The sequence below is a fragment of the Phyllobates terribilis genome, unplaced genomic scaffold (genome assembly GCF_046119375.1).
Source record: "Phyllobates terribilis strain yellow unplaced genomic scaffold, ASM4611937v1 Scaffold_1__5_contigs__length_1240528914, whole genome shotgun sequence".
Classification (NCBI taxonomy): Eukaryota; Metazoa; Chordata; class Amphibia; order Anura; family Dendrobatidae; genus Phyllobates; species Phyllobates terribilis.
In genome coordinates, this window is record NW_027362761.1 from 23,524,768 (window position 1) to 23,550,710 (window position 25,943).

Here is a 25,943-nt window from a genome sequence, read left to right on the forward strand (position 1 = left end):
TCAGCATAGTGTACAGAGGCTGGAGGTGCTACCAGGAGACAGGCCAGTACACCAGGAGACGTGGAGGAGGCCGTAGGAGGAAAACAACCCAGCAGCAGGACCACTATCTCCGCCTTTGTGCAAGGAGAAACAGGAGGAGCACTGCCAGAGCCCTGTAAAATTAGCTCCAGCAGGCCACAAATGTGCATGTGTCTGCACAAACGGTTAGAAACCGACTCCATGAGGGTGGTATGAGGGCCCGACGTCCACAGATGGGGGTTGTGCTCACAGCCCAACACCGTGCAGGACGCTTGGCATTTGCCACAGAACACCAGGATTGGCAAAGTCGCCACTGGCGCCCTGTGCTCTTCACAGATGAAAGCAGGTTCACACTGAGCACATGTGACAGACGTGACAGAGTCTGGAGACACCGTGAAGAGCGATCTGCTGCCTGCAACATCCTTTGGCATGACCGGTTTGGCAGTGGGTCAGTAATGGTGTGGGGTGGCATTTCTTTGGAGGGCCACACAGCCCTCCATGTGCTCGCCAGAGGTAGCCTGACTGCCATTAGGTACCAAGATGAGATCCTCATACCCCTTGTGAGACCATATGCTGGTGCGGTTGGCCCTGGGATCCTCCTAATGCAGGACAATGCCAGACCTCATGTGGCTGGAGTGTGTCAGCAGTTCCTGCAAGATGAAGGCATTGAAGCTATGGACTGGCCCGCCCGTTCCCCAGACCTGAATCCGATTGAGCACATCTGGGACATCATGTCTCGCTCCATCCACCAATGTCACATTGCACCACAGACTGTCCAGGAGTTGGCGGTTGCTTTAGTCCAGGTCTGGGAGATCCCACAGGAGACCATCCGCAACCTCATCAGGAGCATGCCCAGGCGTTGTAGGGAGGTCATACAGGCACGTGGAGGCCACACACAATACTGAGCCTCATTTTGACTTGTTTTAAGGACATTACATCAAAGTTGGATCAGCCTGTAGTGTGTTTTTCCACTTTAATTTTGGTGGTGACTCCAAATCCAGGCCTCCATTCGTTAATAAATTTGATTTCCATTGATGATTTTTGTGTGATTTTGTTGTCAGCACATTCAACTTTGTACAGAACAAAGTATTCAATGAGAATATTTCATTCATTCAGATCTAGGATGTGTTATTTGAGTGTTCCCTTTATTTTTTTGAGCAGTGTATAACAATCAGCCATAACTTCAAAGCCTGGGTCTTCCTGATGCCACCAAAACAGTTCCGACTTGCCAAGACATGGACTCCAAAAGATCTCTGAAGATGTTTTGTTGTGTTTGTTTGATGTGTGAGATCAGCAAAAGAACACTACTTTTAGTTGCAAAATAGGGCGTCCCTGTATTGGACATGATTTTCCAGTGCATCCTACAGATGCTTTATCAGACTTAGATTTGAAGATTTTTTGAGGCAAAGTCAAAAAATCAAATACGTTATCATAATTCTAAAGCTATTCCTGGCAATTTTTGCAGGGCACATTATCCTGCAGAAAGAGGACACTGTCATTAAGAAATACTGTTGCCATGAAGATGTGTACTTGGTCTTCAACAATAATTCTATAGATTTGTATAGGTGCCACTCGGTTTATGAACCTTATTACTTGGGGGCGCAGATAATTTTCTGTCCACTTCTGGTACCCGATGCAACCTTGTTCAGTCATTTGGTATGGGCACAGTCTAACTTGTTACAATTCTTTAATACAATGATCAACATTTTTGTCTCTGTTTTGAATAGAGAAATAGGTATATTATTTTGTTTGTTTTTTTTGCTATCATAAATACTTTCTCATTATTATATTATTATTGTAGCTAAATGAGGCTACTTTATCGAGTGTGAAACACAATATCAGGCGTTATGAGCTCTGCGTAACCAGTGCCAGTCCCTTCCTTAATGCATATTTACTCATTGATAGTACCAGTTTCTGTCTAGTGACTCATTAACACTTGCTTTAGTAAGAGCCAGGGTAGCATACAAAACTCACACCTTATATCAGGGTGGGAGAAAATAACCTCCTGCTTGTTACAGAACAAACAGATATAATGCAACATTTTACCCTTGAAATCAGATACAATGTAATACCATAGAAGGTAGAATGGGGAACTTTCCACCAGCAGCACCCAGGTCATTAACAAATAACAAAGCATTTTCTTTGATGTATACCTGCATTTTATGGTGTCATTTGGATTTTCCCTACAATATTAGCATTGATTTAACATGAATATAGCAGTGCTTCCAGACATCAACTATAAAGAGAACGGCATCAAAGCTCCATGGCGCTACGGCCCATCCATTATAAGGATATGTAGCGCTCCATGCAGTTGGACCGCCATTGACCACACATATCTTAGCAATATGCCATCACTTTCTGCAATAGGAAAAACAGTGTGCACAGTTTTAAAGGGAACGGGTCATGTTCCCAAATTCTATTAACTTGAAAGCACAGTTACCGGGAGGAAATTCACTTTATTCCTCCCAGCAGCTTCTGGCATTCAGTCATAGAGGCGTGTCGTTAGTCACCGCTCAGTACACAGTGAGAGGCGGCTGTTTGCAAGAACTGGTACATTGACTGAAGGCCGGTTCTGCATGGATATGCTGCAGAGATGGCTGTCAGTCAGTGTGCACTGAGCGGTGACTGTAGCTGCAACAGCCGAGCCTCTGTGACTGAAGGCTGAAGGTTGCCGGGAAGAAGAAAGATAATTTCTTCCCGGTAGCCATGCCTTCAGTGCAGCAGCCAGGCAGATTTAGACTCGATTAACCTGCAGATTAACCCAATATCTGCAGGTTAATAACATTTGGGGATATGACAGCTTTCCTTTAATCAAACTAAAGATTTAAAGAGGCGGAGACTTTATCTTTATTTTAGCAAGTTTGTTGGGAACACGATTTTGTGACACTTATTAATATATATATAGTACATATTACAGGTTTTCCTACTGCACCTGATAGTACATCCTTTCAACTTTCCCATGTATGTTGTTTTTCAATTAATGGAGGCTGAAGACTTGGTGCCATAAAATCATGTTCACAACACATCTGTTGTAATAAAGGTATAATGTGCGACTTGAAATACAAGGTCTATCATACCCGTCTTTCCCTTTTGATAATGTATTCCCACCCACCAGAGACAGTGCTTGTGAAGGAGGAAGCAGTCTTCTTCATGCTTGCAGTACTATCTTCTAGCTGTCACGTGCTATGATGACACCCCACTACAACCAGACTTTCCACTATGAATCTCTTTGGTGGACACTATAGTCAGCTTCTCCCCAGTTTGGCAAATAATTAAAAAAATAATTAATCTAAAATGTAAATAGAGCTAAAGTTGGCCATACATTTGGGATAGCTGTCAGCTGAATTCTTGTTCAGTCAACCATTATATCTCTTGGCTCCCACCATTAACAAGCGCTCTTGAATTGACCTAGTCCATTTCAGTTGGAAGATGCCAGTGGGTAATTCTTAAAAAGAACGATTCATGCTGCACAAACGATGGCAGCATGAATCAGAATATGGCTGAACGATTTCAGCTTGGTATGTTTCGCTCTGAGATAGGGAGAGACCTGTCAATCAACTTGTTTGAGCAGCTTGACTTTAATGACAGGTTCCCTTTAACCCCTTAAGCCCCGAGGGTGGTTTGCACGTTAATGACCAGGCCAATTTTTACACTTCTGACCACTGTCACTTTATGAGGTAATTACTCTGGAACGCTTCAACGGATCCCCCTGATTCTGAGATTGTTTTTTCGTGACATATTGTACTTCATGATTGTGGTAAAATTTCTTCAATATCCCTCGCATTTATTTGTGAAAAAAATGGAAATTTGGCGAAAATTTTGAAAATTTTGCAATTTTCAAAATTTTAATTTTTATGCCCTTAAATCAGAGAGACATGTCACACAAAAGAGTTAATAAATAACATTTCCCACATGTCTACTTTACATCAGCACAATTTTGGAACCAAAATTTTTTTCTGTTAGGGAGCTATAAGGGTTAAAAGTTGACCAGCGATTTCTCATTTTTCCAACAAAATTTACAAAACCATTTTTTTAGGGACCACATCACATTTGAAGTCACTTTGAGAGGTCTTTATGACAGAAAATACCCAAAAGTGACACCATTCTAAAAACTGCACCCCTCAAGGTGCTCAAAACCACATTCAAGAAGTTTATTAACCCTTCAGGTGCTTCACAGGAATTTTTTGAATGTGGAAGAAAAAAATGAACATTTAACTTTTTTCACAAAAATGTTACTTTAGACCCAATTTTTTTTATTTTCACAGAGGTAACAAGAAAAAATGGACCCCAAAATTTGTTGTGCAATTTCCCCTGGGCAAGCAGATACCCAATATGTGGGGAAAAAACACTGTTTGGGCGCACGGCAGGGCTCGGAAGGGAAGGAGCGCCATTTGACTTTTTGATTGTAAAATTTGCTTGAATAATTAGCGGACGCCATGTTGTGTTTGGAGAGCCCCTGTGTGCCCAAACATTGGAGCTCCCCCACAAGTGACCCCATTTTGGAAACTAGACCCCCCAAGGCACCTATCTAGATGCATAGTAAGCACTTGGAACCCCCAGGTGCTTCACAAATTGATTCGTAAAAATGAAAAAGTGAAAAAAAAAACACTTTTTCATTTTTATGAATCAATTTGTGAAGCACCTGGGGGTTCCAAGTGCTCACTATGCATCTAGATAGGTGCCTTGGGGTGTCTAGTTTCCAAAATGGGGTCACTTGTGGGAGAGCTCCAATGTTTGGGCACACAGGGACTCTCCAAATGCAACATGGTATCCGCTAACAAATTGAAAGGAAAATCGGCTCAAATTGTTAGCGGACACCAAGTTGCGTTTGGAGAGCCCCTGTGTGCCCAAACTTTGGAGCTCCCCCACAAGTGACCCCATTTTGGAAACTAGACCCCAAAGGCACCTATCTAGATGCATAGTGAGCACTTGGAACCCCCAGGTGCTTCACAAATTGATTCGTAAAAATGAAAAAGTGAAAAAAAAACACTTTTTCATATTTATGAATCAATTTGTGAAACACCTGGGGGTTCCAAGTGCTCACTATGCATCTAGATAGGTGCCTTGGGGGGTCTAGTTTCCAAAATGTGGTCACTTGTGGGGGAGCTCCAATGTTTGGGCACACAGGGGCTCTCCAAACGCAACATGATGTCCGCTAACAATTTGAGCCGACTATTTGTTAGCGGATACCATGTTGCATTTGGAGAGTCCCTGTGTGCCCAAACATTGGAGCTCCCCCACAAGTGACCCCATTTTGGAAACTAGACACCCCAAGGCACCTATCTAGATGCATAGTGAGCACTTGGAACCCCCAGGTGCTTCACAAATTGATTCGTAAAAATGAAAAAGTGAAAAAAAAAACACTTTTTCATATTTATGAATCAATTTGTGAAACACCTGGGGGTTCCAAGTGCTCACTATGCATCTAGATAGGTGCCTTGGGGGGTCTAGTTTCCAAAATGGGGTCACTTGTGGGGGAGCTCCAATGTTTGGGCACACAGGGACTCTCCAAATGCAACATGGTATCCGCTAGCAAATTGTCGGCTCAAATTGTTGGAAACTATACCCCTCAAGGATTTTATTAAGGTGTATAGTGAACATTTTGAACCCAGAGGTACGACACAGAATTTGTTTACATTAGGTCATCATATTGAATAAGTTGTCATTAGTCTTGAGCACAAGTGCTCGCTACTTGAGTTTGCATTTTGTACTCAGGTATGCACCATGTACAGCGTGTGCACGAGTGACATGCTCGAGTCCCTGCTCCGCATGTTTCACGGTTATTAGACACCCAAAAAAACCCATGCGGGGATCGCTCGTGCATGGCAGGCAATCCCCGTAATGTTTTTTTGGCCGCGAAGCATATGGGGCAGTGACTCGAGCATGTCACTCAAATACCCATGATACTCAATGCATACCAGAGCTCCCGATGCAAACTCAAGTAGCGAGCACTTGCGCTTAACACTAGTCGCCATATCGTCATCTTTTTTCTTACTATTGAAAAAAATCCCAACCCCATCACAACCCTAACCCCAACCCTAACCCCAACCCCAGCCCTAACCGTAGCACAACCCTAACCGTAGCACAACCCTAACCGTAGCACAACCCTAACCCTAGCACAACCCTAACCCTAGCACAACCCTAACCCCAAACCCAGCCCTAACCCAATCCTAACCCAAGAGTTTATTTTTGACGCCGTTCCTCGTGCGGTATAAGTGATTAGACGACTTTATTCTTCGGGTCGGTGTGATTACAGCAATACCAGAATCATATGGGGTTTTTATGACTGACAGTTGTCACACACAAAAAGACGCATTTTTTGTAAAATCTAGTTTTTGCATCGCCATATTTTGAGAGCTATAATTTTTCCAGATTTTGGCAGACAGTCATGTGACAGCTCGTTTTTTGCGGGATGAGTTGACGTTGTTATTGGTGCCATTTTCAGGCACGTGACATTTTTTGATCGCTTTCTATTCCGATTTTTGGGAGGCAGAATAAACAAAAACCAACAATTCAGGAATTGTTTTTTTTTTTTTTTATTCTGTTCCGCGTGTGGTAAAAGTGATAAGGCAGCTTTATTCTTCGGGTCAGTACGTTTACAGCGGTACCACATTTATATCGTTTTTCTATGTTTTGCACTTTTACATAATAAAAGCAATTTTATAGAAAAAAATATTTTTTAGCATAGCTTTATTCTGAGAGCTATAACTTTTTTATTTTTCAGCTGATGGAGCTGTAGGTCAGCTTGTTTTTTGCGGGACGAGATGACGTTTTCAGCGGTACCATTTTTATTTATATTCGTCTTTTTGATCGCGTGTTATTCCATTTTTTATTTGGCGGTATGGTGATAAAGCATTGTTTTTTGCTTCGTTTTTTTTTTTATTTTTTTTACCGTGTTCACTGAAGTGGTTAACTAGTGGGACAGTTTTATAGGTCAGGTTGTTCCGGACGCGGCGATACCAAATATGTGTACTTTTATTTTTTTTTTATTTTTTTTTTATAATCATATTTATTGATGGGTACATTATATTTTTATTTTTGGTGGATTATTTTATTTTATTTTTTTATATATTTTTGCAATTTTTTTTTTTTTTTTTTTCACTTACTGACAGTTTTTATACTTTATTACTTTCACTTTTTTTTCTCTGATCGCCTGCATGGCACAGGAATGCAGCAGCATCCCTGTGCCATGCAGGCTATCAGCGCTGCACAGTGAGAAGATTGTTTGGAGATGCACTGTGCATGTCCAAACAATCTTCCTGCTGTCTGGTGACCCGGATGTTGTCATGACGACATCGGGTCATCATGGCAACACCCGGGAAGCCTTTGCAGACAGCGCTGGAAGCCGGAAGAGGAGGTGAGTATCTGCGATCACCTCCCCTTGCCACCGCAATGCTGCGATCGGCTGCGATCGACTTCGATCGCAGCATCGCAGGGGTTAATGTGCTGGGAGCGGTGCAGGACCGCTCCCTGCACATAGTACCAGGTGTCAGCTGTGACAATCAGCTGACACCCGGCGGCGATCGCGCCCGCACAGCCTGTGTGCGCGCGCGATCGCGATGACGTACTAATACGGGTCTGGCTCTTAAGTCCCAGGGCACAGACGCGTATTAGTATGTCAGATGTTATTAAGGGGTTAAAGGTTTTTCCCACAAACAAAAGTTAATTTTAATCAATAGATTTTGGAATAATAATAACTTCAACAGTTGAATGTGTTAAAATCAAATGTTCCTGTGCCGAGATAATCTTATAAATGTGCCCCTGCTGTGTACTGTGTAATTGTTGTGTCTGACCGTGAAGGAACATGGTCTGATCGTACCACATCTCCTGGGCAGGGGAGGAAGAAAGAGTATACAGACAGGACAGCAGGGGATCACAGCTGATTCTTTTTGTTAGGTAAAACATTTCACTGCCTGTTTTTAAACAATGTTTTACTTCAAAGAAAGAATTATTTGTGATCCCATGCTAATATTTGTATTCTCTCTTTTGCTTCCTCCCCTTCCCAGGAGCTGTGGTATTATCAGACCATGTCCCTGTACGGTCAGACACAACCATTACACAGTACACAGCAGGGGCACATTTATAAGATTATCTCAGCACAGGAACATTTTATTTAACCACATCCAATTGTGGAACTCATTATTATTCCAATATATATTGATTAAAATGAACTTTTGTTTGTGGGAAAACCCCTTTACCCCCCAAGGTGGCTTGTACGTCAATGACCGGGCCAATTTTTACAATTCTGACCACTGTCAATTTATGAGGTAATTACTCTGGAACACTTCAACGGATCCCCCTGATTCTGAGATTGTTTTTTCGTGACATATTGTACTTCATGATAGTGGTAAAATTTATTCAATATCACTTGCGTTTATTTGTGAAAAAAATGGAAATTTGGCGAAAATTTTGAAAATTTTGCAATTTTCAAACTTTGAATTTTCATGCCCTTAAATCAGAGAGATATGTCACACAAAATAGTTAATAAATAACATTTCCCACATGTCTACTTTACATCAGCACAATTTTGGAACCCCAATTTTTTTTTTGTTAGGGAGCTATAAGGGTTAAAAGTTGACCAGCGATTTCTCATTTTTCCAACAAAATTTACAAAACCATTTTTTTTAGGGACCACATCACATTTGAAGTGACATTGAGGGGCGTTTATGACAGAAAATACCCAAAAGTGACGCCATTCTAAAAACTGCACCCCTCAAGGTGCTCAAAACCACATTCAAGAAGTTTATTAACCCTTCAGGTGCTTCACAGGAATTTTAGGAATGTGGAAGAAAAAAATGAACATTTATTTTTTTTTCACAAAAATGTTACTTTAGACCCCATTTTTTTTATTTTTGCAAGGGTATCATTAAAAAATGGACCCCAAAATTTGGTGTACAATTCCTCCTGAGCATGCAGATACCCCATATGTGGGAGAAAACCACTGTTTGGGTGCATGGCAGAGTTCAGAAGGTAAGGAGCGCCATTTGACTTTTTGAATGTAAAATTTGCTTGAATAATTTTCACACAAAAATGTTTTTCAGCCCCCAATTTTACATTTTCATAAGGGTAACAGGAGACATTGCATCATACCATTTGTTGTGCAATTTCTTCTGAGTAAGCCGATACCCCATATGTGGGAGAAAACCACTGTTTGGGCGCACAGCAGGGTTCGGAAGGGAAGGAGCGCCATTTGACTTTTTGAATGTAAAGTTTGCTATTAGCGGATGCCATGTTGCGTTTGGAGAGCCCCTCATGTGCCTAAACAGTGGAAACCCCCCACAAGTGACACCATTTTGAAAACTAGACCCCTCAGGGAACTTATCTAGATGTGTTGTGAGCACCCCGAACCCCCTGGTCATTCACAGAAGTTTATAACATGGTGCCATGATAATAAAAAAATCAAACTTTTTCCACAAAAATGATGTTTTAGTCCCAATTTTTTAATTTTCACAAAGGTAAGAGGAGAAAATGGACCCCAAAAACTTTTGTGCAATTTCTCCTGAGTACGCCGATACCCCATATGTAGGAAAAATACACTGTTTGGGCGCACGGCAGGGTTCAGAAGAGAAGGAGCACTGTGTGACTTTTTGAACGCAAAATTGGCTGGAATCGAGAGCGGACGCCATGTCGCGTTTCGAGAGCCCCTTATGCACCTAAATAATGCAACCCCCCCCCACAAGTAACACCATTTTGGAAACTAGACCCCTCAGGGAACTTATCTAGATGTGTGGTGAGCACCTTAAACCCCCAGGTTCTTCGCAGAAGTTTAGAGAACATTGAGTTGTAAAAATAAAATTTTCTAATTTTTCCAACAAAAAATGTTTTCCAGCCTCCAATTTTGCATTTTCATAAGGGTAACAGGAGAAAGAATAAGCAGATACCCCATATGTGGGGGAAAACCACTGTTTTGGCGCACGGCAGGGTTCGGAAGGGAAGGAGCGCCATTTGACTTTTTGAATGTAAAATTTGCTTGAATAATTAGCGGACACCATGTTGCGTTTGGAGAGCTCCTGATGTGCCTAAATAGTGGAAACCCCCCACAAGTGATTCCATTTTGGAAACTAGACCCCTCAAGGATTTTATCAAGGGGTATAATGAATATTTTGAACCCAGAGGTACGACACAGAATTTGATAACATTAGGTCATCATATTGAATAAGTTGTCATTAGTCTTGAGCGCAAGTGCTCGCTACTTGAGTTTGCATCGGGTGCTCGGGTATGCACCATGTATCGTGGGTGCTAAAGTGACATGCTCGAGTCCCCGCCAACATTGTGCATGACCAAAGTAAATTCCTGCTGTCTGGTGACCCGGATGTTGTCATGACGACATTGGGTCACCATGACAACATCCGGCAGCTGCCGCAGACACCGGAGAGGAGGTAAGTATCGGCGCTTACCTCCCCTTGCCCCCACAATGTTGCGATCGACTTCGATTGCAGCATTGCGGGGGTTAACATACCAGCAGCGGTGCAGGATAGCTCCTGGCACATAGCACCGGGTGTGAGCTGTGACAGTCGCCCCGCACTGCTTGTATGCGAGCGCGATCGTATCATGCGTAATAGTACGTACCTGGCCCAATAGGCCCAGGGTGCAGCTACGTACTATTACTGATAAGGTCGTAAAGGGGTTAAGGGAATAGAAAATAGATATTAAAATCAAATTCTGAAAATGTTATGGACAAGTCAGGCTACTCTTACTTACTTTTTTTTGCCAATCCTGAATACCGCTGAAAATTTCACTAAGATTCATCTAATAAATCTGGCCTCCTTTAAACTATGGATTCAATTATACATGGATTCATAAAGCAAATCATTTTTTTTAGTAAATGTTGGTATGCCTTCTAATTTTTTTTCTTCGGATTCCACCATGTCTCCACAGGTAAAAAGTGTTCCAGGTGGTCCTGCTGATGAAACTGCTACCATTATTTACTCCGAGAAATCACAGAGCCCCATGAAGGCGCTGAGTAATAGCAGCATCTATAAAACACCCAGAGAAGAGTTTGAACAAAGAGTTAACAGTCCCCTTACCAGCAGGTGTGTATCAAACATATAGGGCATGGATTTTGTGCATAATTATCATTTTATTTATATAGCGCCAACATATTCAGTATTACATAATTATAACACATAATGAAACAATTAGAAGAGTAGTGAGGGGTCTGCTCACAAGCTTACAATCTATGAGGATATAGGGGTAACTCAAAAGTTAAAAAAAGTGTTTGTTGAGTATGGTCCAGCCATCATTATACTAAATATGGGTATTCATGTAAAGTTGCACGAGCAGGACACCAGCCAGTATATGTCCAGATACAAAGTGCTCGTGGAAATACATGATAGAAAGTACCAGATTCTAAGGAAAAATAGGGGAAGGGAGAACTGAGAAAAGTTACATTAGTGAATTGTAAAAAAAAACCGTGTTTTAAGAACACGCTAAAAAAAAATGTGGAATTAACCCGATTGTCTGGGGTAGTACATTTTAAAGATCTAGTGCAGCACGAAAAAAGTGTTGGAGATTTGATTTAAAGGTTCAGACTACGGAGGATGTTAGTCTGATCATTAGCAGAATGAGCAGAATAGAAGGGGGGGGAGGGGGCAGTGGTAGACAGAGATGAACATTTCCAAAGCTCTTCTACATAGCTTTCATCATTGTTATTACAATAATGGTAGACAGGAGCAAGAAATGCCGCAAAAATAATAACTGCAGCTAATTTCATTTTTATTTTGCATGCAATATGTGTAGTCATAACAATAATTAGGAAAAATCCACTGGAATTGTTCTTTTTCCTGAAAAAAAAAAACTCCCTTGCCTTTAAAAATCTATCATGACCCTTGGCCTTAGGCATAAGTAAGATTTTTTTTTTTCCTACAAATGGCTTTATAGAAGTTACCCTTCGCAATAGAATAGTTGCACAGCTTTGGTTGAGAGATCCTCGTAGAAAGTCAATGTGAAGTACCATGGATGAGGCAAAGGAGTTGGCTGGTAGACTGGGTCAAAAACAGTTGATTGCTGATGTACAGAACTTAGAAATAGCAAACCAGTCATTTTCTACACTATTATTGTGCTATAGGGAAGTTTCACTGAGCAAACTTCAGGAAGTTGAAATTAGAATAGTTAGAATTTGAAACATGGTCTTGTGTTTTTCCTCCTGTCCTTGGCTCCCTATTATGCATCACCTCTCCTAGCACAACGACTGCACAATGATCAACTGTCCCAAATCTCCTGTAACAGGTAAGGAAGTGAGCAAAATTATGTTTTAAGTACTACAAAATGGAACAAACATAACAAGTACACCTCGATCACCAAACACTGTATATGTTTTTACCTTTTCTTTTTTTTTTTTTAACACCCAATTCAGCCCTTTCACCTTAAGATGAGTAGTAAAACGTGTAACTGTTATTAAAAATTAAGCTGTTTTTAGTTCAAAGTATTGGAGAAGTTGTATTCCAACCAAATGGTTACATAAAGAATCCTGTTTTATATTCCTTGTGGGCTGTGCCAAACAAATTGTGCCATGGGCTTCATAAAAAATTGCAACATATATGTCAAACTTAGGAGTTTACCTTACAATCACAGTTACCATAACAGTAGCTTACTTAACAGCCTATACCCATAACAGAGAACCCTTGTATAGGTTTATTAACTAAGATGGCATTGGGGTGCTAGCCAAAGACCACTTTATTATTGGCTCTTCAGAAAATACCTCATTACTGTACCATTCCACCAATGGTTGTGAAATTTACTAAATACGTGTATGGACTGATCTGTAATGCAAAATGATCTGCCATTATCTTAAGCATGGGCTTATCTCATTATTTTAACCCCTACACGACATTTGACATACCTATATGTCATGGTCAGGAAGGGACATACAGTTACGTCATGGCGCTCATACAGCCATTATGTCCGAGGGCACGATGATCGCATGAAAGTGCCTGCTGTTTCTGACAACGGGGCAGCGGGACTCGTCGGCACGGGGAGTGTTGTTGAATACCGAAAGGCATTCAGTTGTTTTTTTGTTTTTTTTCTTTCAAAAAGTGTAAAAAAGAATTGAATAAAAATAATAATTTAGATTAGTTGACAGGGCTAGATTAGGGACAATTAAAATATACTATAGTAATCAGCTTCTACTACAGTATCTTTTACTAAAATATAATCAGAATTTACCAGATAGTAAAGTGTAAAATTAGTTGATAGAGCTAGATTAGGGACCATGTTAACCATAATAAAAATATGCTGTAGTAATCAGCTTATACTACAGTTTTTTTCCTACTAATACATAGTATCAAAATTTGCGTCAGTTTCAGGCGTTCAGTAATTTTTCTTTTACTGACATCCGTTTAGTAATAGTAGTTTCAGACTTTTAGTGGAAAATTCTTGTAGCAATTATACTACAGTTTTATACTACAGTTTTTTCAGCTGCATAGAATTAAGGTTAGTATAGTTGCAAGCGCTCAGTAATTGTTTTTGCTGTTAAGTAATTTTTTTTTATTTTACCAAATTTTTATATTCTCCTTTTTATTTTTATCTTTTTATTTCAAGATTATTTTCTTCTATTCTTTCTATTCTTTTTTTTCTATTCTAAATGTAATAAATTAATGAAAAAGTTTACACCAAACACACATCTAAATAAAAATAACATTTGGTTAGCAAACACACACACACCTTCCTTGCCTCCGACACTAATATTGAGGGAGAGGATGCCACCTTTTTCTATTTTTCCTCCTTCTCCAGCGATAATGAACCCCCCAAGTAGATGCCCAAGAACAGCCAATGAGCCAGTGGCCACTTTTAGTGACCACCTATGGGCCTCACACCAGAAGATTATGAGCCACAGATTCCTGATTTTGTGGTGCAATCGGGAATCGAATTTGACACTGTCGGCCTCACAGAGTTCAACTTTTCAAAGTCTTGTTCTCTGCCAATTTTATAAATATCATGGTGGTCCAGACAAATTTATACACGCAACAATTTTTTATTTCAAAATCCCACTTCATCCAACTGGATCCCCATAGACGCCATAGAAATTATGACGTTTTGGGGCCTTGTTCTTCACATGAGGTTAGTGAAGAAGCCAGAAGTGCGGCAATAATGGAGTGCTGCTTTATTATATGAAAATTGACGAGGGTCTATATTGACTTTTAGGATTGCTACTTCCAATAGGTAGCACTAGAATTCTAGTCCTCTTCCTCTCTGAAGAGGCAATTTGCATGTTTAATTTTCCAGAGGAGCATGCATGGCACATATAAAAGTCTCCTCACTCTGGCATGCCAGGCATGGCTTGTCACTCTCCACAAGTAGAAATGTTACCCCTTAGATGTTTTATATAACACTCCAGTTTTCCGCATGGCTATGTCTCGGGCACACTATGAGGTGATTCACAAATTTTTGCATTACAACGATAATGCACAATGTCCACCCCGAGATGACCCCGACTTTTCAAAGTTAGGCCGGTCATTGATCACTTCAGCAACAAATTTGCTGAGGAGTGCATTCCACAAAGGGACATCTGCGTAAATGAGTTCCTAATACACTTCAAGGGGAGGCTGAATTCCCGGCAGTACCTGCCCAGTAAGAGGGCTAGGTACGGAATTAAAATATACAAGCTGTCTAAGAGTACCTCCAGGTTCACCCACAGATTTAGGGTTTATGAATGGAAATGTAGCGCCCCGAGGGTTCGGCCGCTACAGGGGTATTGCACCTCAGTCCAGAGGTGTGATATTACACTCCCGGGTAAGGATGGAGTATGGGCCAGGGCTCAGTTAGCTGCATACAGCACACACACCCCATTTCCGAGGGACAGCTCAACGGTGCTCCCACTAGATAGAAGTGCAGGCACGACCGACTATGTCCCTGCCTGGAGTGGGGAGGGGGGTGGAACACCCAGTGCTGTAGGGGCAGATAGGGGTTGGTTCCTGAGCGTAGATAGGAGCTCATTGGTTGCTGGTCACCTGGGCTCATGGTCAGAGGGAGGTATAAAAGGTGGGCACCATCTTAGAACAGTGTTCAGTCTGTGAGGAGAGGAGAGCTGACAGGGAGCAGCAGCTCAGGCTGAGTGCTGCTCCAGAGGCAGGCCTAGAGAAGAGGCCAGAGCCTGAGAGGAGAAGGAGAAGTGGGCCTGGAGAAGAGGCCAAGGGAAGGAGGAGAAGACAGAACAGGAAAGAAGGAGAAGAGAGAGAGAAACAGAAGGGCTCAGGAACAAGAAGGTGGAAGGGACCCTAAGAACCCACGAGAATCCAGGGTGAAGGGTCAGGCAGATTAAGGGTACCGGATCCCAAGTTGGTGGAGGAGAAACTACCCTCAGCCAAAGACCGGTCGTCGTGATCATTTATTGGTGCGACACCTCATCAAACCTGCTAGGAAGGCACCATATAGGACAGCGGAGGACGGGGCCTACGTTTACCCGCACAAGTCCGCGGCAGCTGGACAAAAGTGGGTCACTGGTGAGGCAGGCCAGAGAAAGGATTAAAGGGGGTCCTGTGCCATGCTCCTGAACTGCCTGGGAGTTGACCGAGCCCCTCACCTGGTGGACGCAGCACGGCTTGGGCAGTCATTCCCTGCAGAAGTGACTTGGATATTAACCGTGAGTAAAGACCCTGGACTGCAGTACGTTGTCTGTGTGCTTTTTCGCTCCTCCGGCACTACCGGTACTGGGACTCTCACCACCATCACTCCCACCATCCACTACACTGCCCTGGGGCCGCACTCTTCCCGTGGGGAGTCACATCATCCCAGCTGCATACATCATCAGCCCCAGCGGTCTGCCCTGCAGCGGCGGTTCCTAACAACCGCAATCCACGGGTGGCGTAGTCGGATATAATCAATAGCACATAACAGACTACCACTGGCCTGACCACCCTGAGCCACGGAACCGGGTTGCCACTACTACTCCCATCGTTCCCTATTGCCCGGATCCGAGTGCCCCACGGCCCAGGGGGCGAGTCAGAAGGACACTCGGATTCAACCCCCTGAATTCTCCCCTGTCTTGGGAGTGAGTGGGAAAATTGTGTGGGAATTGGTGCACCCACTGCTGGATCAGGGTTATCACCTCTATGTAGATAACTTCTACACCAGCTTCCCACTTTTCAAATCCCTCTCTGCCAGAGCTACCACTGCATGCGGTACTGTCCGCAAAAAACAGAGGCCTCCCTAGGTCGCTAATTGGGCAGCTGCTCAGAAAGGGTGAGAGCAGGGCCCAATGTAGCGACAACATGCTGGTGGTCAAGTAAAATGACAAGAGGGATGTCCATTTCTTGACCACAATACAAGGTAATGGCAGCAACCCCACTGCTGTACAGGGTACATCTACACAGGTCCCCAAACCAGACTGTGTCTTGTGGTGCAATAAGATCATGGGGGGGGATTGATTTCTCTGATCAAGTCCTCCAGCCCTACAGTGCCATGCGTAAAACTAACGTGTGGTACAACAAGCTGACCGTGCACATCGTACAGATGGCAATGTATAAAGCTTACGTGCAGGCCAGACCAGTACATTCCTTCAGTTTCAGGAGGTAGTGATCAAAGCCCTAATATTTGAAAGTCAGGAAGGGGAAGGCCCCAGTACTTCTGGAACTAAAGGTGCCCATATAGTACCAGAGCAACATTTCCCCGGTGATGTCCCCCAATCTGGAAAGAATGGAAGGTCGCAAAAGAGGTGCAAACTGTGTTACAGAAGGGGGATACGAAATTACATAATTTTTCAGTGTGACACCTGTCTCGACAAACCTGGCCTGTGCAAACTGTACAAGTCATCAATGGATTAGTAAAGTGTACATATGCCACCACATTATAAAATTCACATGCCAGGAAAATAGTAGATCAATTACAATATAGGGTCACTTTTGGGGGGGGTCCTACTGTTTTGTAACCTCAAGGGCTCAGCAAATGCGTCATGGCACCTGCAAACAATTCCATCAAAGTCTGCGCTACAAAACGTCACTCCTTCCAAAACGTTCGCCCAAACAGTAGATTTCCACCACATATGGGGTATCGTTGTACTAAGGAGGAATTGCATAACAAATTTTGGGGTCCATTTTCTTCTGCTATCCTTGTGAAAATGAAAACATTTGGGGCTAAAGCAACATTTTTGTGGGAAAAATCACATTTTTTCCTTTTCACGGTTCAACATTAATTGCGGTTCAACATAAATTGCTTGAGGGGTCTAGTTTACAAAATGGGGTCACTTGTGGGGGGGGTTTCCACAGTTTAGGCACATCAGGGGCTCTGCAAACACGACATGGTGTCCGCTATTGATTCAAGCCAATTAGTTGTTCCAAAAGTTAAATGGTGCTCCTTCCCTTCAGAGACCGGTTGTGTGCCCAAACAGTAGTTTTCCATCACATATGGGGTATCGGCATACTCAGTAGAAATTGAACAACAAATTTTGGCATCCGTGTTCTTCTGTTACCCTTGTGAAAATAAAAAATTTGGTGCTAAAACAATATTTTTGTGGGGAAAAAGTAAAAATGTTTAATTTTTCTTTCCACATTGCTTTAATTCCTGTGAAGCACTTGAAAGGTTAATAAACTTCTTAAATGTGGTTTTGAGCACTTTGAGGGGTGCAGTTTTAAAATGTTGTCACTTTTGAGTATTTTCTATCAACTAGGCCCCTCAAAGTCACTTCAAATGTGATGTGGTCCCTAAAAACATTGGTTTTGTAAAATTTGTTGGAAAATTTGAGAAATTGCTGATAATTGTTTTTGTTAGGAAGTTAGAAGGGGTAAAAGATTATATCTCAAACATGATACTGTTGTAAAGTAGACATGTGGTAAATGTTATTTATTAACTATTTTGCGACATAATTCTCTGGTTTAAGGGCATAAAAATTAAAAGCTTGAAAATTGCTACATTTTCAAACTTTTCACCAAAATTCTGGTATTTTCACAAATCAATGTAAATAATTTAGACCTAAATGTATCACTAATATGAAGTATAGTATGCCACGAAAAAACACTCTCAGAATCACTGGGATTTGTAAAAGCGTTCCAGAGTTATTACCACATAAACGGACATTGTTCAGAATTGAAAAAAATGGGCCTTTGTCAGGAAGGTGAAAACAGGCTCAGGAGTAAAGGGGTTAAGCATGGTCAATCTGACTTTTTAAAACTTGAAAAAGTTATGAGACAGTTAAGCCCCCCATACACATTAGATGGATGTTGGTAGAATGATGGTTTGATTAATCATTTGTCCGGCAGCCATCTTAGCCAGCTCTCCCATCTATATATTGAGCCATCGTCAATATTTCTGGCAGCAGCTTATCTTTGGAAGAATAAAGTGAACATGCCTGATCACCCTCGACAATCAGTTGACTGGCGCCCCCATACACATTAGACAGTCCGAACCCGTTAATATCGGCGTGTTCGGCTGACATTAGTCTAATGGGGACTAAACAAATAAGTTAATGTGACATTTGCACAATTAAATAGAACCAATCATTCATCTAGTTTAGAATAGATATAATTATTATGACAGCCTCGGAATTGATTGCACATTGAGATTTAGTACTTTCCCGATGGAAGCAGATTATTTAGTGATAGACAATGTTGAAAAACGTAGCACAATTAGTTATACACCAATGTATGAAAGTACGGTAATTGTGTTTTGTAGTAGCCCACCTGTTTCAGTTAGAGAGACCCAGGAGGAGATCAGGGGAAGGCCTTCAGTCCGTAGGGGACGAAGATGGAGAAGAAATCCAGAACTGGATGAATCCCAGTATGAAACAGATTACACAACAGCAGTTGAATCTGGAGATGAAAGAGACCTAGAGGAATGGGACAGGTAAGTACAAGAGGAAACCATAGATGTGCTGACTGATGAAAATAGACAACCAAAGCAGATGAAGCTGTCTACAGCCTTTGACTTGGAAATGGCATATATGGCTATATAGTTCTTTGGAGGACGTTGGGATATTGGCGACAGCATGCATTATGGTAGGATGGACTAACACTGCATGTCTGCACGCACCTAGAAATGCTTACTAGCCATTCAGGGGTCTCTTTTAACTATAGAGGAAATTTATGATATTGCTGTACCTTCTCAAGATTACCTCCACAGACCCTATAAAGTTAGAAATTAGGACAAGAGGGTTGAGAATATAGAGGGGCAAACAAGTATCACACCCTCTTATTTTGAATGGAAGGCAGCTGGGTGGCAAGAATCAGCTCCATAAGGGAGGCCATATGTAATTTTTGGTATGGGTGCCCACTCTGGTTTGTTTGGCCCTTTAATCTTTGAGTTGCAGAAAAGATAAATATTAGCTGTACAATGGCAATTTGAGTAAAAATAGAATGGCAGGCAGTGAGGTTTCTAGCACTTACACAACACTGAAAAGCTTCTCAGTAATACATATTCTAGTGAAAATTACAAAATAAGTCAGATATTGTATCTTCCGTCTTCAGCTTGTACCCACCAATTACTTCAGACTACCAACGCCAGGATTATAAGCGAGAGTTTGATTCTGACCTGAAGCGATACAAAAAAATGTGCACTGAAATGGACAATATTAACACGCAGCTGCAGCAGCTTAACAAGCAACTAGATGGACTGACCGAGGGCACCACCCAGTACCAGGTACTGTACAGTATTCATGATTAACCCTAACCTCGACTTCCTAATAACATCCAAACAACAACTTACTTCACGTCTCATTTTTGTGATTCCAGGGAGTGGCCGAGGAGTACAACAGACTAAAGGACGTTAAAAGAGTAAGTATTCTTAACGTCTTACAACACTGACCAGTTTACATTAAATTTACTTTCTGAAAAGTTTACTTTGACTTGCACTATCTTCTTATACGTGTTTTGCCTGTAAATTACATTTTAAATTAAAGGGTCATGTAACATTTTAGCTATCACAGATACAGAAAATGGATAAACATTGGCTTATCTCTACTGCATACTTGTTTTTAAAAGCTTTGCATCACTAGGACACTTAAAAAAAAGACATGGAAATGCAGTGTGTTTTCCCATGAAATTAGACTGCAGTTTATTTCTTTTTTGCTTTTTTTTTTTTAAGACTCCCGATTACCAAACAAAGAAGATTGAAACCAAACAACTGAGAAACAAACTGTTTCATATCAAAAGGATGGTGAATGATTATGACAAAGGAAGGGGCTGATGAACACGAACAAAGATGCAATGTCAGAAATATCCACTAGACGGCGTCCAACACTGGCATTATAAAAACAACATTTAAAAGGCCGCTGAATTGTATTGGGAAATGCTTATATGTAAAAATGTTTTTGCAGTTTTAAGGATTGCAGCTGGTAAGGATAATTTAATTAGTAAGTTTTAAAGAAAAAAAATTTGGAATAGTTGGAGACTACCTTAATTTCGTCCTATTGGAAGGTCCGAGAGATATCTTCCTCCGACGATGGTACTTTGTTTTGGAGTGTACTACCATAACTATCAATTGTCTCCTTATAAACCAATATATTATGCCCTATTTCTTAAAATTCCTTAAGTGCCTACAGAAGTGTCCCTGACTTCTACGTTTTACACATAGATGGATTATTATGAACATGTAAAGATTTAATAATCAGGTTCTTTTTCTTATGTAAACGTGGCTTAGATGCAGTGATATTTACAGCTATGTCTCGTCAAAACTTTACTAGCATCTTAGGTTCTAGCATGTTGGAAAGTTTGTGATGAGCCTTACAAAACATGTATTTTGTATAAATATACTAGTAACCTCTAAACTTTACTTTAAAAAAAAAATTGGAACTTTCTATTGAAAAAAGTACATTGAATGCTAATAAAGAATACATTTAGGATTATACATATAGAATAGCCAAATCAGTTTGCTATCAGATATAAAAATGAACTGTCACCAGGTCAAACATGGCCAGTTTTTGCTCTTATTTTATTCCAGATGCTTCCCTGAATATTCATTTTTTTTGTTTTTATAATCTATTATATGGTTTCAGAGATATGGTTCTTTTTATTAAGCTCAAATATTTAAAGGAAATCTGCCAGTGGGATCAACCCTCCTAATAAATCTATATGGACATATAGGTCATAGGAAGCTGAATAAAATGATACCTTGATTTCTGCGATCCAGACAAATCCATGTTTTTGTTATATGTAAATGAGCTGTTAAGATCTATGGGCCGGAAACTGATCTGCAGGAGAATCTGCCTCCAGAGATTATTATAAATGAAAGGGGTCATTATCAGTATGAAGTGTAATGACTGATACTTTGCTGTCATAATTACACACAGCTCTGCAGTGAGATCAGAACTAACAGTCCAGAAGAGCTAACACAATATGTAGATCAGGAGACCAGTCTGTCAGTCGTTACAATGCCCTCTTTAATTTAACCCTTTTCCGGCTCAAGGCGTACTAATACATATCTGTGCCCTGGGCCTTATGGGCCAGATACGTATTCGTACGCCCTGGCGATTTCGCCCGCACAGAGGCTGACACCCGGTACTATGCCGCACCGCTCCCTGCACATTAACCCCCGATTTCGATCGCAGCATTGCAGGAGCAAGGGGGGAGGTAAGGGCCGATACTTACCTCCTCTCCAGCGTCCCGCGGTGTCTGTGCCGGGTCCTGGATGTTGTCATGGTGACCCGATGTCGTCATGACAACATCCGGTGTCACCAGGAGGCAAGAAGCTACTTTGGTCATGCGCAGTGCGCGACCAAAGTAACTTCTCCCTGTGCAGCGCTGACAGGCTGTATATAGCATAGGGATGCTGCTGCATTCCTATGCTATACAGCCGATCAGAATGTTAAAAGTGAAAGTCCCATAGTGGGACAAAGTATAAAAGTTCCAAAAGTGTCAAAAAGTGGAAAAAAATAAAAAAATTGTAAAAATATAAAAAAAAAATGAAAAAAAAATAATCTCCAAAAAATAAAAATATACTATACCCATAAATAAATATTCTTCTGAAAAGAAAATAAACCAATAAAAGTACACATATTTGGTATCAACGTGTCCGGAACGACCTGACCTATAAAACTGTACCACTAGTTAACCCGTTCACACGGTAAAAAATAAAAATAAAAAACTATGCTTTATCATCATACCACCAAACAAAAAATGGAATAAAACATGATCAAAAAGACGATGGAAAAGTAAATGGTACTGCTGAAAACGACATCTTGTCCCGCAAAAAACAAGCCGCCATACAGCTCCAACGGCTGAAAAATAAAAAAGTTATAGCCCTCAGCATAAAGCGATGCAAAAACAATTATTTTTTCTATAAAATAGTTTTTATTGTGTAAAAGTGCCAAAACATAGAAAAATGATATAAATGTGGTACCGTTGTAAACGTACTGACCCGAAGAATAACCATCCCCCCCCAAAAAAAACTCCTGAATTGTTGGTTTTTGTTTATTCTGACTCCCAAAAATTGGAATAGAAAGCGATCAAAAAATGTCACGTGCCTGAAAATGGTACCAATAAAACCGTCAACTTGTCCCACAAATAAACAAGCCATCACATGACTCTGTCTGCCGAAATATGGAAAAATTATAGCTCTCAAAATATGGGGATGCAAAAACTAGTCTTTGCAAAAAAAGGGTTTGTTAGTGTGTGACAGCTGTCAATCATAAAAACCCGATATCAATCTGGTATTGCTGTAATCGCACCGACCCGAAGAATAAAGTCATCTAATCACTTATACCACATGAGGAACGGCGTCAAAAATAAACTCTAGGGTTAGGGTTGTGCTAGGGCTAGGGTTAGGGCCAAGGTTAGGGCTAGGATTGGGATTGGGTTAGGGTTATGGTTAGGGTTGGGCTACGGTATGGGCTAGGATTAGGGATGATTTCAGAAGTAAAGAAAAAAAATGATGACAATATGGCGATTAGTGTTGAGCGCAAGTGTTCACTACTTGGGTTTGCATCGGGTGCTCGGGTATGCACCGAGTATCGCGGGTGCTCGAGTGACATGCTCGAGTCTTCGCCCCATATGTTTTGCAGCTGTTATACAGCCAAAAAAACCTTGCGGAGATTGCCTGCCATGCACGAGCGATCCCCGCATGTTTTTTTTTGGGTGTCTAACAACCGTGAAACATGCGGGCGGGGGACTCGAGCATGTCACTCAAGCACCCGCGATACATGGTGCATACCCGAGTACCCGATGCAAACTCAAGTAGTGAGCACTTGCACTCAAGACTAATGACAACTTATTCAATATGATGACCTAATGTTATCAAATTCTGTCATACCTCTGGGTTCAAAATGTTCACTACACCCCTTGATAAAATCCTTGAGGGGTGTAGTTTCTAAAATGGAGTCACTTATGGGGGTTTTCCACTGTTTAGGCACATCAGGGACTCCCCAAACGCAAAATGGCATCCGCTAATTATTCAAGCAAATTTTACATTCAAAAAGTCAAATGGCGCGCCTTCCTTTCCGAACCCTGCTGTGCACCCAAACAGTGGTTTTCCCCCACATATTGGGTATCAGCGTGCTCAGGAGGAATTGCACAATAAATTTTGGGGTCCATTTTTTCCTGCTACCCTTGCAAAAATAAAAAAATTGGGGTCTAAAGTAACATTTTTGTGAAAAAAGTTAAATGTTTATTTTTTTCTTCCACGTTCCAAAAATTCCTGAGGCACCTGAAGGGTTAATAAAGTTCTTGAATGTGGTTTTGAGCTCCTTGAGGGGTGCAGTTTTTAGAATGGTGTCACTTTTGGGTATTTTCTGTCATAAAGGCCCCTCAATGTCACTTCAAATGTGATGTGGTCCCTAAAAAAATGGTTTTGAAAATGTTGTTGTAAAAATGAGAAATCGCTGGTCAAGTTTTAACCCTTATAGCTCCCTAACAAAAAAAAAATTGGTTCCAAAATTGTACTGATGTAAAGTAGACATGTGGGAAATGTTATCTATTAACTGTTTTGTGTGACATATCTCTCTGATTTAAGGGCATGAAAATTCAAAGTTTGAAAATTGTGAAATTTTCAAAATTTTCGCCAAATTTCCGTTTTTTTCACAAATAAACGCAAGTGATATTGAAGAAATTTTACCACAATCATGAAGTACAATATGTTACGAAAAAACAATCTCAGAATCAGGAGGATCCGTTGTAGTGTTCCAGAGTAATTACCTCATAAAGTGACAGTGGTCAGAATTGTAAAAATTGGCCTAGTCATTAACGTGCAATTCATGTGGGTAAAGGGGTTAAAATAAGCTCTGGAGTTAGATTCTCAGGGAGATCTATGTCCGGCCAATAGATCTTAACAGCTCGTTTGCTTAAAAAAATGTGGATTTCTCTTGAATAAGAAATCAGATAGCTGACCTCAAGGTATCATTTTATTCAGCTTCTTATGATGTACACGTCCACATAGACGGCTTAGGAGGACTGAATCTACTGACAGATTCCCTTTAAGATCTTTACAAAGGGAGTGTGGCTCATAGGCCAATAATGCAGAGCAACCAAAAGACACGCCACCATGGAAAGACCATAAAAACTAGCATAAATAAAAGGGCTCATATCTCTGGAACCATATGGCGGAATGGCACATATGTATGTCACCAATGTCAGTGATGCAACAACTGCTTTAAAAAATACATTTAGCTGAAAAGATTCTTCAAAACATGGTTGATATGATAGTAAGAGACAGAAAAAAAGCACAGTTTAAATCCTACCTGGCTTCCTCTACTTCTTTTCTGCTCTAAAACAAACTGGCTACTAGGAACTGGCTGCCTGGCAGCTTCATTAAAAAGACTGTCGCTACAAGGTTTGTCCAAAGCAGCCAGTCTTTGTTCCATGGTATTTCAGGTCAAGGTTGGATGGCTCTGTGCTGTCAGAAGACAGGGAAAACCAGCAGCACTTGTACCATGAAAGATTTTTTCAAAAATAAATTTAGGGCATGTTCACACTGCGTTTTTTTCAGGCAGTCAAAAACTTCCTTTTTTTTTTTTTTAAAGTGAGAGACTCTTAAAAGGGTTGTCTGGTCCAAATTGACAAGTCTGCAGTCACTCTGTGTGACTGCACACTCATGATTTCCCCCAGCGTACACACTGTACGCTGCGGGAATTCACCGGTTTCTGACCTGGGAATGGAGGGTATGTATGCATTATACATACTCCTGGACAGTGGGCGTGGCTTTGCTTCAATAAACTTCTATTGAGCGAGGCCACGCCCTGTCTAGTCACGTGGCCGTTCAGTTGGCGTGACCGACTAGAGGATGTGGCCTCGCTCCACACACTGGCCGGGAGTATGTATAAAGCATACTTACCCTCCTGTCCCGGGTCTGAAACCGGCGAATCCCCGCAGCGCACAGTACATGCGTTGGGGTGATTCATAAGTCTACAGCCACACAGAGTGACTGCAGACTTATCGATTTGGACTGAACAATCCCTTTAAGGACATGGCTGCTTTGCTCTAGCGTTTTCTTGGCATTTGTTATCCTGAAGAGTGAAGGCTTTTTTTGTCATTTCAAGAACTACTTTGGTAACTTTTTTCGTGCGTCCTTCATGGAATCCCTTAAGCAATTAATTCAAGGCAAGCGTTTTTATAAGCAAAAGGCTTACAGAATGCTCAAAAAGATGCCCAGTCTTTTTAGACTTCCCATTAGCGTCTACAGTTGTGCTAAAAAGTTTACATACCTCGGCAGAATTTTTCCTTTCTTGGCCTTGTTTCAGAGAATATGAATGATAACATAAAAACGTTTTCTCCACTCATGGTTATTGGTTGGGTGAAGCCATTTATTGTCAAACTACTGTGTTTTCTCTTTTTGAGAAACAACCAAAAACATCCAAATGACCCTGATCAAAAGTTCACATACCCTGGTGATTTTGGCCTGATAACAAGCACAGAATTTGACACAAATGGGTTTGAATGGCTACTAAAGGTAACATCCTCACCTGTGAACTGTTTGCTTGTAATCAGTGTGTGTGCATAAAAGCTGAGTGAGTTTCTGGGATCCAGACAGACTCTTGCATCTTTCATTCAGCCACTGACATTTATAAATTG

General features: G+C 41.2%; 1 protein-coding gene across 1 annotated transcript in view; it reads left to right on the forward strand.

Annotated features, from left to right (window-relative positions):
- The window catches only part of LOC141174651 (occludin-like), a 33,231-nt gene extending 10,704 nt beyond the window's left edge, over nt 1–22,527 (forward strand). The window contains exons 4-8 of the mRNA XM_073659605.1: nt 10,897–11,051; nt 18,622–18,792; nt 19,413–19,584; nt 19,677–19,718; nt 20,029–22,527. Coding sequence (XP_073515706.1) covers nt 10,897–11,051; nt 18,622–18,792; nt 19,413–19,584; nt 19,677–19,718; nt 20,029–20,130 — 642 coding nt within the window. The 3' untranslated portion in view covers nt 20,131–22,527. The remainder of the gene's footprint in view (nt 1–10,896; nt 11,052–18,621; nt 18,793–19,412; nt 19,585–19,676; nt 19,719–20,028) is intronic.
- The last annotated feature ends 3,416 nt before the right edge of the window (nt 22,528–25,943 follow it).